This window comes from Heteronotia binoei, chromosome 8 (genome assembly GCF_032191835.1).
Source record: "Heteronotia binoei isolate CCM8104 ecotype False Entrance Well chromosome 8, APGP_CSIRO_Hbin_v1, whole genome shotgun sequence".
Taxonomy (NCBI): Eukaryota; Metazoa; Chordata; class Lepidosauria; order Squamata; family Gekkonidae; genus Heteronotia; species Heteronotia binoei.
This window is the reverse complement of record NC_083230.1, coordinates 6445855-6465190: the sequence shown is the minus strand read 5'-3', so window position 1 is coordinate 6465190 and position 19336 is coordinate 6445855. Positions and strand designations below refer to the sequence as shown.

At 43.9% G+C, this 19336-nt stretch overlaps 1 protein-coding gene across 1 annotated transcript in view; it reads left to right on the top strand.

Annotated features, from left to right (window-relative positions):
- The window catches only part of RELN (reelin), a 659346-nt gene that overhangs the window by 291548 nt on the left and 348462 nt on the right, over positions 1–19336 (top strand). Inside the window, exons 16-18 of the mRNA XM_060246073.1 lie at positions 10142–10270; positions 16010–16119; positions 18451–18517. Of these exons, the coding sequence (XP_060102056.1) occupies positions 10142–10270; positions 16010–16119; positions 18451–18517 (306 nt within the window). The remainder of the gene's footprint in view (positions 1–10141; positions 10271–16009; positions 16120–18450; positions 18518–19336) is intronic.

The following is a 19336-nucleotide window of genomic DNA, read 5'->3' as shown; positions in this document are numbered from 1 at the left end:
CCGCAGTGGTAACAACGGATGCCTCACTGTGGGGCTGGGGGGCTCACCTGAATGGCCTGATCTTCCGTACCCTCTGCCAGTTGGCTCTCGTTGGAATGTTCACCCAGTTCTGATATACCTGCCTAGCATCCAGAACATTACCGCGGATGCAGTAAGTATCTAAGACCCTCTTCAATGAGTGGGGTCAACTGGACATAGATGCCTTTGCGACCAGGAGCAATGCCAAGTGCCTGGGGGTTTGCTCCAGAGAGGGGTACAATCCCCTCTGGGGGATGGACTACTTTACCCATGGCATGGGAAACATCTCTTCCTTTTCCCTCTGCTGCCTCTGCTGACCAGGGTAGTCGCCAAGGCCCGAGCGCACAGACCTACCGGAATCTTGATTGCTCCATGGTGGCCATGTCAGCCAGGGTTACCAGTCCTTCTTCAGTTGTCCACCCAACACTTCCACCAGATCCTGCCGAAATCGGACCTCCTGGTGGCTCACGGGGGCCGTCTCCTTCATCACAACGTCCCACACCTGAAGCTCACGGCCTGGCGACTATGGTGATGTCCCTTCGGGAACTCATTGACCATGTCCTCCTGAATAGTAGACGTCCAGCCACTAGATGCTCTTATGAGTACAAGTGGAGAGCATTTCTGAAGCACAGGGATACTCTGCCGGCATCCTTGCTGCCGATGTTCAGCTTCCTCCTTTCCCTATTGGACAGAGGCCTTGCTCTGTCCTCTCCATGTGTACTTAGCAGCCATTTCTACAACTCACGATCTAGTGGGTGGGTTGTCACTCGTTCTCCACCCATCTGTTAAGAAGTTCCTGAAGGGCCTCGCCTGCCTTGCTCCAGTGCATAGGCGCTCAACCACCTCCTGGGACCCTCCGTTGGTACTATATCGCCTCACTCTGCCTCCTTTCAAGCCCATGGCAAATTCTTCCCCTTATCTCCTAACGTGGAAAACTGCATTCCTGGTTGCGATCACGTCTTCCAGGAGAGTGGGGGAACTTAGAGCTCTTCATTGTGATCCATCTCACATCTCCTTCTCGTAGGATGGAGTCTGCTTGATTCTGGACTTGGACTTTCTCCCTAAGGTTGTGTCCAAGTTCCACCTGTCAGTGGACATCAACTTACCCACCTTTTACCCTAACCCTACCAATGCAGAGGAGCATCGCCTACATATCCTAGATGTACGCAGAGCGCTCTCCTTCTATTTGCATCTTACCAGAGACTCCAGAAAATCTACTTCGCTATTTGTGTCCTACGCATCCAATATGCTCAGACAGGGTATCTCCTCCCAGCGTTTATCGAAGTGGATTGTAGAAACCATAAGACTTTGCTACTTACTTGCTAAATGGCCCGTACTGGGACCTGTGAGATCGCACTCCACCAGGGCATTGGCCTCCTCCACAGCTTTCCTCAGAGGGGTTCTGTTGCAAGACGTCTGTAGAGCAGCCACATGGGCCACACCTCATACCTTTGTTCGCCACTATGCTCTAGATGTCCGACGGAGTCAGCGTGCCTCGGTGGGCATGGCAGTTCTACAAGCAGTGGTTCCATAAGCACCTTCTAACACCCTCCACCAGGTAGGTCTTGTGGCTTGTCAGTCTCCCATCAGTGTGAAGCAGCGGTTCCATGAGCACCTTCTAGCACCCTCCGCCAGGTAGGTCTTATGGCTTGTTAGTCTCTCATCAGTCTCCCATCAGAGACCATGAAGAAGATAAATAGGCTGCTTACCTGTAACTGATGATCTTCGAGTGGTCATCTGTGCATTCAAACTATCCGCCCTCCTTCCCCACTGCTGTCGGTTCTCTAAGGGTTTACAGCAGTCAGAAGGAACTGGCGGAATCCTCATGCCTGTCTCACTAGGCATGCGTGGTGGGGAGCCGCGCATGCCCAGTGGGAGGAGCGCGAAAATCCTTTTTTCTTTAGGCTTTGAAGTACCAATCGAGATCGGCGCAGGTGCACTATATCCCATCAGTGTGAATGCACAGATGACCACTCGAAGATCATCAGTTACAGGTAAGCAACCTGGTTTTTTGCTTTCTGCTGACTCAGTTATAAATGTGAGAGAACTGACTGAAATATGTCTACTGCGTTCAGAGAGAATGCTTTTATCTGAACATTATTGTTGGGTGAAAACATGTGAGTTCTTCACACAGAAAGAAAAGCCTGACTGTGAATCTTTAAGACAGCTAATTAGCAGTAGTGAACAAAATGCAGCCATTTGGTAACTGACTCTGCAACAGCCCTGTGCAAATGCCCCATCCATGCACTGACTCAGACACAAACAGATTGGCCCCACCACGGCACTATTGCCACGTTTTCTGCTTGGTATGAATATATGCAGGAAGGGCTTGTGCACATGGCCTTTCCTCTTGATCAGCAGTGTTGCTGGTCACAGGGAGAGCAGCTTACAAATAGGCACTTCCTCTATATATTCTTGCTGTGCAGATGATTGGGAAGCTGCACAGGGGGCAGGCACTCATTCTCATTCTTCATTCCTGTGCTGTGAGTTATCACTCAGATGGGTCATTTTCACAGAATTATTCTAACCTGGGCTTCCGCAGCCCGTCAGGTGCTGAATGACTGAACAGTCCTGACTACCCATACCTTAAGAGGCATCCTTATAGAAGGCTCCTAGGCCTGCTTTGGAACAAAAGTGCCTCCAGCTGCAGCAGCCCAGGCGCTGCATATAGTGACTGTGTTAGATAATGAAGAATCCCAGTGTCAGACGCCATCTCCTGAGGGTGAGTGTCTGGGGTGGGTCCAGCCACTTCTTTTAGCACACTCTGCACGTGTCTCAGCACAGGAGAGGAAGAGGGTTGTACTCCCAGACTGCCTTTGGGTTGTGCCTAACAAAGATTCACCTGTGGGGGAGGCCATCCCGGGCTCTGTCAATGCCCTGCAGTTAGAGGTGGGGGCTAGCATTGCCAATCCCCAGATCTGAGCAGGGGATCTCCTGGCGTCAAGGTCTTCTTGCCACAGACCAGCTGGCTAGTGGAGGAAACCCACTCCAATGACCCCAACTCGATGACATCACCCAGAGGTGTTTTCATCACATCAGGGACATCGCTGGGGGGGGGGGGACAATCTGGTTTTGGGGCAAAACTCTATGGTTTGAAGGCAAATTTACCATAAGAGTTTTGCCCAAAAACCAGAATGTTCCCCCCAGTGTCACTGAGTCAATGATGTTACTTCCAGGTGACATCAGTGCATTGCACAATGTTGCACATCCCACAGTGCATTTGACTCATACGTGCAAGTCAAACCACACAATGTGTCAAAGTTTTTGATGGGTTAGAAACAAATTTGTCATCAGTTTCTTTGAACTGAAGCCAATAAAAACACAGATAAGGTGACAGGTATGTTTTGAATGTTTAGTCTAGTTTCTATGGAATTCTTTTGTGGGCTCCCTTAGGACCCTGGCAGTCATACTACCTGGCCAGCCTCTGGAACCAGCCATGTGTTTATGTGTAGTTTATGTGCTCCTCACTTAGACATTTATGTGCTCTGCCACCACAGTGCTACTGATCATAGAATTAAGCTCTTACAGTCTTTGATCTATTTTGAAAATTTTCTTTAGTCTCAACTCACAGTATTTCAGAGGCAGGGGGTTTGTGTTAACTTTTCATAGACCTCATCTGTATTTCAAAAACAATTCAGCAGTGCAGACCTGTGTTCCCTCGAGCATTATTTATAATAACACATGTATTTCATGACTGAGAGAAGAGGCTCACATGGAACGTGTGCGGTGAGTGCTATTCTCTCAGATATCCACTTCCTCTCAAATGAAAATCAGCGAAACTTCATGAACCATTTTAATACAGATTTAAAATATCACATGCAATAACTGTACAGCAAGACCTTATTGGTGAGTCATGTTCCTGAAATTATCCTGAATTAAATAAACCATGTTTTAACTAGTTGATGCCAGGCTGATTAATTATTAATCCATCTTAATGCTTCATTTGTAGACGTTAAAAATGCGGTATTAGAATTAAATTGCATTGCTGAAATTATTTTCTGTGTATATTTTTCAAAAGGGTATACTTTTGTGAACACTTCACCCACTGTCTGGTAGAAGCTTGCTCCTTGCTCTGAGCCAGGGGATTTAAAGAGTTTGGGAGATGCTTAGAATTTTGTTGGCAGAATACACATGGACACACATCAGGCTGCCTAAACTAAATCAGACCAGGTTCATCAAGGTCAGAGTGAAAGTGGCTCTCCAGGATTTCATGCTACCTATTGCTTGGTCCTTTTATCTGGAGACGCCAGGGATTGAACCTCAAACCTTCTACATGCAAAGCAGAGATTGTTCCACTGAGCCACAACTCCTCCTCAAAAAGCAACAGTGCGTCCCTTTGAATTATGAAGTACCGGCAGTGGAAGAAGAAAAAGCTTTTCTATTTGTCGGCGGAATCTCATCCAACTAAATTGTTTCAAGTGACTGAGCTCTATTAACACCTAGATGCAGGCCCTTGGAGGAGCTGGATTTGGTGAATAGCTTGCCAAACAAAGCTTGATATTTGGTTAATAACTTGCCAAACAGAGCTTCATAGGATAGTGTTGACTAAGTCTGAAAGTTGTGAATATTAGAACACTTGAGGGGAATCTAAAGAGTGTCACTCTTTAGAAAATGAGCAAAATATCTATTTTAAATGCATGTTAATTCAGTTTCTGGGTGGGAAGAGTGCATGGCTAAGTAGTGGCGAAGCACATCAATGGCAGGGAACATGGTCTATACAGCACAACGCTAGAAAACCCCTGTAGAAACATGAGATTGAGATGTCCTTTGTTAATGGTATGTTTATAGATCTAGCAGGGTGAACCAGGGCTCTCGACAAAGATCGTCACCCTCAAGGTTCTTGCACTCCAACTTTGGGTGAAGGGTCTCTGAGTCCAGCATCTAAAATAGAGAGACATTGGATTACAATATGAGTTTGGAGTGCTTGGGACTTATTTTGTGAGACTATTTCTCTCTACCTGTAGGATGTTGAAATGTTGCTGCGTTATGTATTATTCTTACGTGTATGCATTATGTGTTAACGTCTATTCCACTTTATAAATGTTGTATCCTTACGTGTCTGCATTATGTGTTAACACCTATTCCAGTTTATAGATGTTGTATCGCTTTAAGAGGATTAGTCTTTTTGTCATGGTCTGATTTTCTAGCTGGCTTTGACTAAGTCGTAGAGCATCTGTTCGGCACACAGAAGGTCCCAGTTTCAATTCCAGGTTTGGTTTCCCCTTAGAGACAGTGTAAACAGTGCTGTCCTTGGTGGACCGTTTGGTTCAATAAAAGGCAGTTTCCAAGTGTTTGTTCCCATAGGGATGGGCACAAATTGATCTATGAATAGCAATTTGTTCACAAATTAGGCCAATTCATGGTTTGTTTCGAACCAGTTTGGGAGAACTGCCTCCCACAAACCTCCCAACGTTCCCATGGAGATTCATTAGGCTTGGGGAGGGCTGGTTCCTTCCCTCTAAGCCTCAGCTTCCTCAGGCATCTCATGTCCCCCTCCATGCCTTAGCTTCCCTAATCATTCTGCAGCCACAGAGAAGTTGGGGAAGCCAAGGGGAGGCAGTTTCAACTGACCTCCCTCCTCATATTGGCTTCCCCAGGTACCCTGCAGCCACAGAGCACCTGAGGAAGCAGTTTTTAAACTGCCCCCTCCAAGCCTCAGCTTCCCGGGCATCCCATAGCAGCAAAGCACCTGGAGAAGCCGATCCAGGGAGGAGAGGCAGTTTAAACTGCTGCCCTCCATTCCTGGTCTTCCCACAGCTGTGGAGTGCCTGGGGAAGCCCATCTGGAGAGAGGACGCCGTTTAAACTGCCCCCTTCAAGCCTCAGCTTTCCCAGGTGTTCTGCAGCCGTGGGGCACTTGGGGAAGGCAGTTCAACTTGCCTTTCCTCAGGGCCCTGGCTGAGCCCACAGGGAGACCTTTCCCCACAGAATCAGCTGTTTTGTGGGCCCTGCTGGGCTGTCTGGCTTCAACTGGGTAGCCCAGCAGAACGCAAGCTGAGCCCACAGGGAGACATCTCCCCAGTCTTTCTCAGCTTCCCCTGCCAGCCTGTTATGGCTGACTGGATGGGGAAGCCAAGAGAGATTAGGGAGATATCTCTCCATTGTACCTTATGGGCCCATAGGATACAATGGAGAGATCGTGCCATGACTGCAGCACGACTCCAGAGGAGACATTTAAACTCCTTTTCTCTAGAGTTGCCTCACAGCAGTGGCACAATCTCCTCTCCATTGTATCCTATGATATGGCTTGATAGGGTACAGTGGAGAGATTGTAAGGTAGAGAAGAGAGGGGGAAGCATTTAAATGCTTCCACCTCTGTCCCAGGCCCATAGCTAACGGGGGGGAGGCTGGGGGGCACAGCCCCCCCCACCCAATCCCTCTTGGACCTTTATGGCCTTTTCTTTCCCTGGCTCCCACTCTCTCCGTCACCACTTTTCTGGCAGCCCCAATCTCCTTGCTGCTCTGGCAGCCCCACCCTCCTCTGTGTGGCACCTCCCCCACCCACCCACCCACCTACTAACCAATCCGGCAAAACGGTAAAGAGAGGGCTCCTGGGGCTCTTTCAAGGCCTCCCCCCCTGCCGATCACCTGAGTGGTGGGGAAACGTGGCGGCTGCCAAAGGGGGAGCCCCCACCCATATTTTTTCTGTGGGCCCCCCCAACTAGAATTTTCTGACTACAGGCCTGCTCCATCCCCCAGCAATACTGCTGCTGCAGGACACAACATTCTTTGACCAGATTCTAATCAGACAACAAAAAGTCCTACTGGGAGACTTCAAAGTTGTCCTTTAAATGAGGTTCCTTCCACTCAAAATTCAACAAGAATGCATTCAATAAGTCCAACAGATCAGATCGAGACTCCAAACCCAAACAAGCAGGACTATGGGTTGATGCCGGTGAAGGCACATTTACTCCATTTTCTTCCATCCTGCAAGGCCTCTCTGGCAGATTCTTGGGCACTAGAAGTCGTCATGCACAGTTATACCACAGTATTCCACCCAACAGGTTTGTGAGCTCCCCTATGGCCAAGAATCTCAGCAAGAGATCTATTATCTTCCAGGCTCTTCAACATCTCATCGACATCTGAGCCATCAAACCAGTTCTAGACGAGGAATGGGGCCAAGGGGTTTATTCTATCTTAATCACTGTGCCCAAGAAAATGGGGATTGGAGAGCCATTCTGGATCTCAAGTTTCTCAATCGGTATGTCAAACTTCAGTATTTCCAGATGGAAACCCTGAGATTCATAATGGATTCTCTTCAGCCAGGTGAGTTCCTCACCTCCATAGATCTAACAGAAGCACACCCCCATGTGCCAATTCATCCATCCCACAGATATTACCTATGGTTTGCAGTGGAGGACCAGCATTTTCAATACAGGGCCGTGCCATTTGGACTCTCCATTGCTCCCAGACTTTTCTTTAAACTACTCATATATCCAGTGGTACATCTCAGGAAGCATGGAATTCATGTGCAGTCATACTTAGACGATCTATTAGTCTGGTCCAGCAACAGGACCAAGTCAATTCGAGACATGGAAGCTACTATCAGGAATATGGATTCATAGTGAACCTTTCCATGAGAGCACTACAACCTATCCAAAGGATAAGCATCTGGGAGCAATCATCAGCTCCATAAGCAGCAAACTATTCCTCCCCGTACCCAAGACCAGGAAGATCAACGAAACAACTATACTGGTAATCAGGAGCCGATCCTCACCCCTCATGATGTTAGCCAAACTTCTGGGTCTGCTGGTGCTTTGCATAGGCACAGTTCAACGGGCACATCTTCATTCCTGACCGCTACAATGCTTTCTTTGATCTTACCAGCTCTCGATTATGGAATGACAGGCGATGACCTTTGAAGAACCTGCAATGTTCAGAGCTAGCCTACAATGGTGGCCTCCACTGAACAATCTTCAACAGGGCAAAATGTTCCACTTCCAGAAATCAAAGGAACTCTTCACCAATGACAATTTACAGGGATGGAGAGCAGTACTTCAGGATGTTCCAGCTCAAGGTCTCTGGTCTTCAGTTGACTGACAACTACTAATCAACATTTTAGAGCTTAGAGCAATTCATCTGGCCCTGAGTTACTTCAGATGCAGTCTCCACAATCAACATGTTCTGTCCTGTAAGGATGGACAACATCTTAGCCAAGATGTATCTGAACAAACAGGGAGGTTCCAGATTATCCCAATTGCACAGAGAAGCCATGAGGATACCGCAATGGGCAGAGGAGAACTTTGCCTCGATTCAAGCAGAACACATCAGGGGCCAGAACAATGTTTGGGCAGACTGGCTGAGGGGAAGTGGTCTCTTCATCCAAATCTGTTTCAGATAATATGTCAAAGACTAGAATGTCCCCTAGTAGACCTATTTGCCTCACCGGCCAATCATTAACTTCCCCGTTTTTTCTCCAGATACTATCACCAGGAAGCAGAGAAAATAGATGCCCTGACAGCTTCTTGCCATGAGGTCTCCTCTATGCGTTTCTGCCATTCCCTTTTCTTCCCAAGGTCATTTAGAGAGTGAGGGACCTGAGTGGCAAAGTCATTCTATTAGCTCCATGTTGGCCATGTTGGCCCCGGTTCTTGATACTACAAGAACTGTTGGTACAGACACCAGTTTTGCTACCAGTCTCCCCAGATATGTTACATCAGGGTCCGATCTAGTACCCGACCCAGAGTTGCTCTGTCTGACCACCTGACAGTTGAGCAGGACACCCTGCAACAGTTAGGATATTCTTCAGCAGTGACTGACATGATCCTAGCGTTTCAGAGACAACCCACTACCCATATTTATAACGAAACCTGGAGGGCTTTCATTCAGTGGTGCAGATGTAAGAAGGTGGATCCACTGCTTCCATTGGTCGCTTCTGTTCTAGTCTTTCTACAGGATGGTCTTCAGACCTCACCCTGCCGTGCCCTGATGGCCTGAAAGTATCTACTGTTCATTGACAAATGACGACTCTCTCCACAGTGTTACCTTTAATTGAGGAATATAAGTTATCCAAGCATCCCCATGTCCAGATGTTTGTCTTGGGGGCTACTGCCAAAGCTCCTCCTCAAGATCACCATTTCCCCATGTGGAAACTCAACATGGTGTTGTCAGCTCTTGCCAAACCTCCATTTGAACCTCTGAAAGAGGTTGGGCTGAATTGGCTTTGCATGGAGGTTCTTTTCTTGGCATACAAGACTTCGAACTTACCAGTCCCTAGAGGCATTACCGCATATTCCTTACACAGTGCCTCTACCAATGCAACCTTAATCAACCATGCATCAGTTGAGGAAGTCTGCAAAGCAGCCATGTGGTCTTCCATTTCCACATTCATCTGGCATTACAAGATTCACATTAGCGCTGGCAGATGCAGCCTTCGGAAGAAGAGTCCTACAGCACATAGTAACTACAGTTGAAGGTGATGATGACCCACCCAACTAAGGGACACTGCTCTGGAAGGTCTCACACAGAAGTCCTCCACCTCTGAGGGAAAACGGCCAGTTGGTACTTACTGTGAAGGGTCCTTCTCCTCAGAGATCAGGAGGACATCTTGCCTCTCCCTTCATCTTCATCATCTTATTCTGCTCTTCTCTTCTTCCTGGCCTGTTCCATCTTGTTCTAAGTTCTGTATGTCATAGTTAGGATATCACTATAGCAGTGTTTTTCTTCTCTGTTCTTGTTACTGAGTTATATTTTACAGTTTAGACAAGAGTTAGTTCAATTACTGCTTTCAGAGTCCCAAAATTGAAAGGAATGGGTTATTCCAAGGCATCAAAAGGAAGGAGTTTTCCTGCCCCCCTAGAGGATCATGGGAATAACACAGATGTCCTCCTGACCTCTGAGGAGAAGGACCCTTCATGGTAAGTACCAGTGGGCCGTTCTCACTCATCAGGTAAATAATTTCTGACAAGGCAGACCAATTTGTCTTTTAACATACTGTGCTTCATATCTGCATCTTGATTGTTTAGTACTCTGAGGCATTTCATACTTCAGTATCTGGGGAATCAATAATTTAATCAACCATGTTTTTAAAGCTTTTATGTGTTCCTGCTACAAATGCCAATTTATCTCATTTAGTTCAGAGTGGTTGAGCTGTCTCATTTTTTTGTGTTTGTGTGTGTTGCTAGCATCAGTTTGGAGTTCTCCACCAACCATGGCCGTTCCTGGTCCTTACTTCACTCGCAGTGCTTGCCAGAGATCTGCGCCGGGTCTCACCTTCCTCACAGCACAGTTTATGCCTCTGAAAACTATAGTGGGTAAGAGAGTTTTCTCTCAAAACAGTTTTGATATAAGAATGATGGGGAGATGAAATAACTCATGACTCTGCAAAATAGTGAAGAAGAGGCCTTGTGTAGCCTCTTATTTGTGGCAATCAGAGAGAAGCAAATGGAAGCTGTCACATTATGTTATGAAATGTAATTCAGGTTCTTCCTTGTAACTGTAAAGCCAACCTGGAAAGAATTACAGTCCTCTAACAGTTTTGCTCATTATAAAGACCCTGGTTCAGGCTTATAGCCAACAACATTCTTTCTCACAGAGATAGTTAAAACAACAGCGCTGTGACTTTCAAGATAAGCTGCTTGTATCTGGCTGAGGGAGGCATATAATCCTTCCCTAGGGTTCTTGATTGGCAAATTCCAAACATCTGAGAGATGGCCTTGTACCTGAGAAATGGACAGCTAATCTACAGTATGGTTTGTAGTTTTTCTTTCTTGCAAATCATGTGTCTCAGTAACAAGAAGAAGAGAGTTACATCACCTCTCAGATTCTGATTGGCTAATTTGGGCCCAAGGCCCATCAGAATCTTTCCTGTAAGTTAGCTAGCCTTTTGCCTTGTTCTAGCGTGGTGGCCATTCAGCAGAAACTATGTCAGTGGTTGCCCAGCTCAGCCTTGCTTGGGATCCATCTTGAATTGGTGTTCTTGTATGGGCTGATGCCCTGACTTGTCTGAGAACCAGAATTTTGCTTAGATATGTTATTTTACCCTTAACAGTCTTGTCTTTTAATATTTTTGCACTGTAATCAATTATATTTTTTAACTTTATATGGATTCTTGTCTCCCGTAATCTCAAAAGTCTAAATCCGGAAATCTTGAACCTAGACCACTTACCATGTAATATTCTTGTAGGGCTGACTTTCTTGTTAATTCCCTGAGAGACCCAAAGACTTGTTTTCATTCTGGTACTGTTGGGAAATACTCAAGAAAAGACTGGTGGCAGATACCATGTAGACTAGAGTGGGAATTAGTCTCTCTCTAGTTGTTTGTAACATGTTTTACTTTGTTTACTTAACAAGGGTCTTCTCATCCCAGGCTTGGAGTAAGAGGAGACTTGACACAGCCTTCACAAATCCCCCCACACCTCCAGTGACCCCTGTTCCATGCCCATCAGATGGCAAAAAACCCTCCAGGATCCCTGGACAAACTGGCCAGAAGAAAAATTGCTGCCTGACCCCAAAGTGGTAATCAGCATTCCCCTGGGTGTGTCAGAAAGGCCCATAAGAACTAAGCACTGATGCAACCCTTCCTGCCCTCCCTCTCATGATCAGCCGAAGTTCACAGAACTGTCAGATGGCCATCGAGCCTCTCTTTAAAAACCTCCAAAGAAGGAGAGCCCACCACCTCCCGAGGAGGAAGCCTGTTCTACTGAAGAACCTCTGTAACTGTCAGGACGTTCCTCCTTCCCCCACCCTTGCATCATTGATCACAGCAGCAGTGAACAACAGGAGTAGAGGGCAGGTCCTAGCAACCCTGCTGCTATTTAGGACTCAGACTTGAAGATTGTGCCATGTACCAATATATTAGAATTTTTTGCTTTCTTCTTTTTATGTTTCAAGGCTGTGCAGATTGTGTTGCCTACTAATGAGTTTGAGTATTAAGTCTTGAGTATTAAGATTTCATGTATTAAGTCTACACACATATAGAGGAAGGAAGGAGGGAGGGAGGGGAAGTTCTTCCTAATGCTTAGCCAAAACCCTTTTTGATTTAATTTCCACCCATTAGTTCTGAGCAGACCTTCTGGGGCAACAGAAAACAACTCAGCGCCATCCTCTATATGACAGCCCTTCAACTGGTTTGCCGCTTTGTAGAATGTCAGGGAAAGTCAGGGAAATTGGTCTGAAGTCAGGGAAAGTCAGAGAAATTGTGATTAAAATATATTCAAGCAGTGGATTTTTGACCTGCTGCTGCAAGAGCATGATCTGTTCTTGTGGAAACTGGAATAGAGAAATAGCCAGATACAGTAGAACAGTAGAATAGAGAATACAAGTAAAACTTAATGATGCCCTTTCCCTGCTCCACTTTTTTCTCAGCTCCACCCCCCAACCAGCCTAATGTGTTTGCTGAGCTCTGTCCCTGCATGATTTCAAAGGTAGCATTTGCAAAGCAAGACTAGTTTAAACGTTTAGCAATATACAAATTTTAAACATCTTACTGTTTTCATCCCTATTGCTAGTACTGCATTTAATTTATATATAAAAATAAGCATGCTTTTGGGTCATGCTTGTGTATGGAATGGACATTTTGTCTCCTGCTAAAACCCAGCACAGCAGCCCCGTGGCGCAGAGTGGTAAAGCTGCAGTACTGCGGTCTGAACTCTCTGCTCACGACATGAGTTCAATTCCAGTGGAAGCTGGATTCAGGTAGCCGGCTCAAGGTTGACTCAGCCTTCCATCCTTTCGAGATCGGTAAAATGAGTTCCCAGCTTGCTGGGGGGAAAGTGTAGATAACTGGGGAAGGCAATGGCAAACCACCCCGTATAAAGTCTGCCGTGAAAATGTCGTGATGCGGCGTCACCTCAGAGTGATTTCAAAGGTCTTGCCTCCACTGAGTTCTTTCTAGTAAATTTCCATGACATAGTCCCTTCACTTATCTTATTACAGCAAGGCGCCTCTAGGAGGCTGCTCTCTTATCTAATCATCCAGCTGGAGTTCACACCCGCTAGGTGGTGGTCAGTCTCCAACGGAAGGATTGCATCAGACACCCTTATTTGAAGGCAAAACATACTCTTATTCAATACAACAATTATTATGGGGGGTATTAATTAATTATTCAGGGGCTCCCCTACATTGATACATTGGTTATTTGTTTATATTCATATTTAGTTATTTTATTTTAGTTGATTTCTCAAGTTTTTAGCAATCTGTTTATGGAGCAACCTTGGCTTCTTTAGCCTTCTCCCACTTTTCTCTCTCATAGGAATTGTTTGTGATTGTGCCTTCAATATTTCACCTTTAAGAAACTTCCAACAGATATCTGGGTAATTGAAATCTCCCATGACCACCATGTCCCATCACTTTGAGAATTTTGCAAACTGTTCTAGGAGTGTCTATAGCAGACCCCCACCATAATATCACTATTATTTCTTACTCCTTTTATTTTTACCCAGAGATTCTTAACAGAATTTATATGTTCAGATTCATGCATTTGCTCACATGTATATACCTCCTTTATATATAATGTGACTCCTCTTCCCTTCCTTATTTGTCTGTTTCTTTTAAATAAGTTGTATCCCTCAGTCCTGATGTTCCAGTTGTGAGTGTCATCCAACCAAGTTTCAGTAATGCCCATTAGGTCATAGTTCCCTTCCTGTAGTAGGACTTCCAGGTTCTCCTGTTTGTTTCCCATACTCTGTGCATTAGTGTGGAGACATCGGAATCCATGTTTTATGCACCCTAAGGTTTTCATGTTTGTATTTACCTGCAAGTTTCTATTACTTAGCATATGACCACTCCCCGCAAAATGTTAACTTTTTATCTCCAGTTATTAGCATTGTACTAGGCTTTGAATTTTTGTCTCATTCCCCCATAGGATCTAGTTTAAAGCCCTCTTTATTAGGTTTGCAAGGCTCTTACCAAACACATTTTCCTACCCTCATGAGATGCAAGCTATCTCCCGATTGAAGAGCTTCATCTTGAAATCCATGGTCCAAAAATCCAAATCTTTCCTGATGACACCATCTATGTAGCCAGTCATTTATATGCAGTATTCTTCTTTCCCTTCCTAAGCCATGACCTTTGACAGGAAGAAATGACAAAAACACAACCCATGCTCACAGGTCCTTCACATTCTTACCCAGAGCCTCATTGTCTCTTCTAATACATTCTGGACTGTGCCGGGCAGTATCATTTGTTCCCACATGGATGAACAAGAAAGGATAATAATCTGTGGGCTTGATGAGTCTTCCTCCCCTTTTTGTCACATTCTGGATGCATGCATCTGGTGGACAGCATGTAGATAACACATGGTAGATAACACATAGTTGGCACACTTTGGGTTCCACCCCTCTTAGGGAATCCTCAGTTACGAGCACATGACTTCTCCTATATTGGAGAGGAAAAACTTGAGTCCTCTCATCCACAGGGGCCTGAGAAATGTCCTTCAAGCTTCATGGAGGCTGGGGAAGTAGTCCTTCTTCAGAAACAGTATTCATGGGGAGATCCTGGAACCAATTGCTTAGCAGCAGAGGCTCAGAATGTCTCCTGATTTTCTTGTTTCTGCAGGTTACATTCTTCCATGTGCCCTCCTCCTATGTTGGGAGCTCATCCATTGGATGAGATACCATTCCCTCCTCCTCCTGTTGCCCTCTCAGGAGCACTTCTTCATATATAGAGACATTCTTTCCATACTCATTTCTTAAAGTCTAATAGTTGAACAGCGGTTTAGAGCAGCCAAGATAATCAGGAGAAACTCAGGCATTTAACATATATATATATATAGTTGATCATAATAAACTACTTAGGCTTGATATCGTTCTTAGGGGATGAAATGGTCAAATATTCCATTGGTTGTAGTGAATCATATTTCATGTTCATAGGACCTGTAAACAGAAGAACTTTACGGTGACAAAGAAAACCTAAAGTGAATAACATTTCATAACATAATGTTACATTTTATTTATTTGTTTGTTTGTTTGTTTATTTTGATTTATATCCCGCCCTACCCCACCGAAGCGGGCTCAGGGCGGAATGTAGCAGCTTGTTATGAATAACATTTCATAACAGAATGTAACAGCTTTACTTTGCTTTTCTCTGTTTGCCACATAAAAAAGGCTCCAGTGGGAAGCAATGTTTGCAGTGTAAAGCCTTCTAAGTACCATGAGGACATTCCAACGTTTAAGTAAATCCCAGCATGATAAGGAGCTATCTGATGTTTTATTGTACTTTCTTGACCTGTCATAAAGGACGTGGTACATTCTTTCAATAATAATTTCTTGAAGTATTTTTTGAAGAGGGGTTTAGAACAGCCAAGAGAATTAGGAGTTTCAGTGATATGCCCCAAAGAATTTCAAGCTAAATTTAAATGGAAAGGGGAAGGACAAAAAGAGCTCAATTCAAGGTGCTGTTATTTACCTTTAAAGCCCTATATTGCCTGAGGCCAGTATATCTGAAGGGGACTGTCTTTCCCTATGTGAGCCTACCCATTCACTCAGGTGAGCTATGGGGCCCTGCTTCAGGTGCCCCTGCCACCTGAGCTTAGATGGGTAGCAACCCAAGAAAAGGACTTCTTGGTTGTGTCACCAAAACTTTGGAACTCCCTACCCAGAAAGATTCATCTGTCTCCCTCTGTCTTCCTCAGCAGGTGAAGGGTTTTTTTGTTCTGTTTGACATACCCTCCAGTAACTATTACTGGCCCTCCTCCCTGGTTGTATCATGTGTGTTTTTATGTTTTTTTTAATTGAATTGTTAAAAATCATTTATGTGCACTCTATTTTAAATGCTGTTTTAATGCCTTAAATGTTTTAATGTTGAAACATTTTAATGTTTTTGGTATTTGCCGCCTAGGGGACTGTTTTTGGATTGAGAAGCAGTATAGGCATGTTTTAAATAAATAAACAAAAGCAGAGATGAGTTAAGGGTTATGGAGAATGAAATGCTGTTAGGATTATATTGAATTTGTTACACAAGTTCAAGGTCACATCTACTCATAATTTATATAAACTTAATGTTTAAATCAAATTGTAACTTTGAAGGCATGAGGGCTTGTATGTTTGTTTCAGGTGGAACCGAATAACTATTCCCCTTCCAAATGCAGCACTAACCAGAGACACGAGGATTCGATGGAGACAAACGGGACCAGTCCTTGGAAACATGTGGGCAATTGACAATAGTTAGTATTCATTATCATCTTCATTGTGCCTTGATGGTGCTTTGACATGCGTGGTGTGTTCTCAATGGACTTAGTTGATGAGCAGGGCTGGCCCAAGGATTTTTGGCGCCCTTGGAAAACTATGATTTTGGTGCCTCTCCATTCTGCATACATACACTAACATAATAAAACATCAACCAGATGGTTCAAAGGGCTGCAATCCAATGCTTGCCTGTGAGTAAATTCTACTGAAGGTATTGAGATGGATGTCTGAGTAGGCATGGTAAACATGCATCAGAGGAATGTTGATTCAGCTACCTCTCTGCCCTGTGCCCAGGGATACCTGTGGCCCTCTTAGCTCTTTTGGCACTCCATCTATAGTGCCCTAGGGTCTCTTAGGTTTGTCTAGTGTATAGTCCAGCTCTGTAAAACAACCACTCTTTCTTCCTAGGTTGCTTTTTGCCCTAAAGAAACTAAATAACAATTTCCTAATCTAAAGTTATTGCAGAATTAGCATAAAATGCAACACACTGCAAAAGGCAACATAATTTACCTCTCCTCCATGCCCAGGCTAGGCTGCCACTAGCCATCCACCTGGAGCATATTTGAGTGGGGCATCTGATTTAATGCACACACAGTGCAATTCCAAGTATAATTACAACCTAACTTTGGTACGCCTGAAAAGGTATCAGTCTGCGAAGTATTGCTCTGTTAAGACTGTTCAATTGATTCTCAGATTTTATCAATTAGAGAACTAGCTTGTTCACATGTATGAACATTATATCCCCACACGGAGCAGTTCTGTTAGAGGTAGGAAAAATAAGCTTGATGAGCAAAAAAATAAGGCACACACTCAGTCCACTCCCTGCTTCCTGCAAAGGAGTACATATCATATGATCAAGCCAGACTATTGCATACAGAAATGTAGGCTGAGTCACAACAATGTAGGCTGAGTCACAACCTCCCGAGGAAAACTGCAGGACAATCAAAGCTGAACTGCACTACAATACAGCAGATTCTTTGTGAATGAGGTACTATATATTGCATGTTTTATGTTAAATATATAAGGGATATGAGAGAAGCACAATCATTCAATGAAAGAGTCACAAAGGAATGTTAAAACAAATCAATAATCCCTCTAAGAAACAGGACTATTCAATTAAAATACAAATTTTAAAACTGAAATTCTCTTTATTGAATTGCGAGGGTGCTTTTTCTTTAAAAAAAGAAACTTTTGCATCAGCCTAGGAAATTTGAAAGGCAAAACTTGTAATCTAGACTTTCAGCTTCATTTTTTATAGAAACCTGTTAAATGTACTAAGTCTAGTTCTGAAAATGCAAGTTTTGATACAGATATACTGAGGAAAATGACAGTTAATTCCCACTTTTTTGTTATGCTGCTATTTCTTTGTGTATTAAATTTAACAGGTAATTCTAAATGTTCTGTGTCACGTATGGTAGCACGTAAAATATTACCAAAAATTAAAATCAAACATATAGCTTATGCTATGCAGTGCTATTAAGAGAATAGCTGTGAAATCTTATCATAAGACCATAAGAACACAAACAAAGCACGCTGAATCAGATCCAGTGGTCCATCTAGTCCAGGTTACACTTTCACACAGATGCCAACCAGTTGCCCTTGAGAGCCAACAGACAGGACATAGAGGCCAAGGCCCTTATATTGTCTCCCAGCACTGATAGTCAGATGTTTGCAGCCTCTGTATATAGAAAAATCTAAATGGAAATTCATGCTGTTGTATCATGGTGCTGAACTGAAATGGGAGTTGGTGGGCTCCTATGGGAGCCCATGAAAACTCTGGAGCTCCCAGTGAACCACCAAGCATTGTGATGATACAGTGTGAATAACTGTGCTGCATATCTTATTTTCTACTGTGTAACCATTATCTTTTGGTTTTCACATACATAATAATATTCATATTAGCAGTTATGGCTTTTCTATATTAGCTTGAATTTTATTGGACTTATAATATGGACAGCAATTCCATTTATATAGATACTGTCATTATTTTCAGAACAGCACATCAACTTTTGCCTAAAAGGCTGTTGTCCTTAAAGATTTGCAATGTATCTCTAATTGCTGCAGTACTCCAAATAATGTAAATAATCCAGCAAATCCAAATTTTCAGGGTCAGCATACAAACCTCCCATTCATTATTAAGTTATTCTTCACTCTTTTATGTAATTACATTTCAGGGACTATTTCTTTGTCGTTTGATATTATGAAACCCACATGCTGGTATCTTGTTTATTTTTTGTTTGACTCTTGATATATTTTATTTAACTATTAATATCTTGCATTTTTACATCACTACTTTCTATTCTCTGTAGTTTACATTGGGCCATCTTGCCTCAAATTTTGCTCAGGGAGAGGACAATGCACAAGAAATGGTTGCAAGTAAGTCCAATAAGAACTCATTAGTCAAAGTCCTTTGTGCTTTGTAAAATAATTCTTTCTTGCCAGATATAATGGAATCTAATTTCTGAGACTGGTTTTCCTTTCAGTAGTACAGTCCTAGTTCTCAAAAATGACATCATGTAGGAGCAGAAGCTCCTGCATGCCTCAGACCATTTATATCCCAGTGTCAGACAGCATGGGGTTGAATCTAGACTAAATTTCCCAATGGAACATTTCTGCCTCCCCACTCCTACTGAAGTCCACTGATCTCCATGGAATAATACTCCTGGGAGATAGGGGACCCCGAGGAATATTATGATGAAGGTCTTCAGTGGCTACTGGGAATCAATAGAAATTGCCAAAATAGTCTGGATCCAAACCATGGTTCTTTGGGGCTCCTATTAAATGACATCCCGGTTAAGAAACTTAGGTGTTTAACATGGGTTTTTCTCTCTCCCAAACACCTTAAACAAGTTGTGTTAGAGATTAGATTTACCAGTCTAATCTCCCCCCCCCCCATTCCATCCCTGTGATCACTCAATGGAACAATTGGATGGAACAATGGCATGAAGGCTATGGCATCAATTCTAGGTGATATTGGAAGTGATGCCATGGCATCTACAGTTTTTTAGGAATTTCCCCAAATACCTATAGGGATGTTCTAGGAATTTCTCCAGTCCCTGCAATGTTCTAGGAACTCCCCCAAATTCCTATAGTATTCCTAATTCCCTTTATTGTATTTACCATGGAGATTAAGGAAATTCATCAGCAGCCCTTCCCCAGTCTTGCTTCCGTGGAATACAAGTACAGACTGGCAAT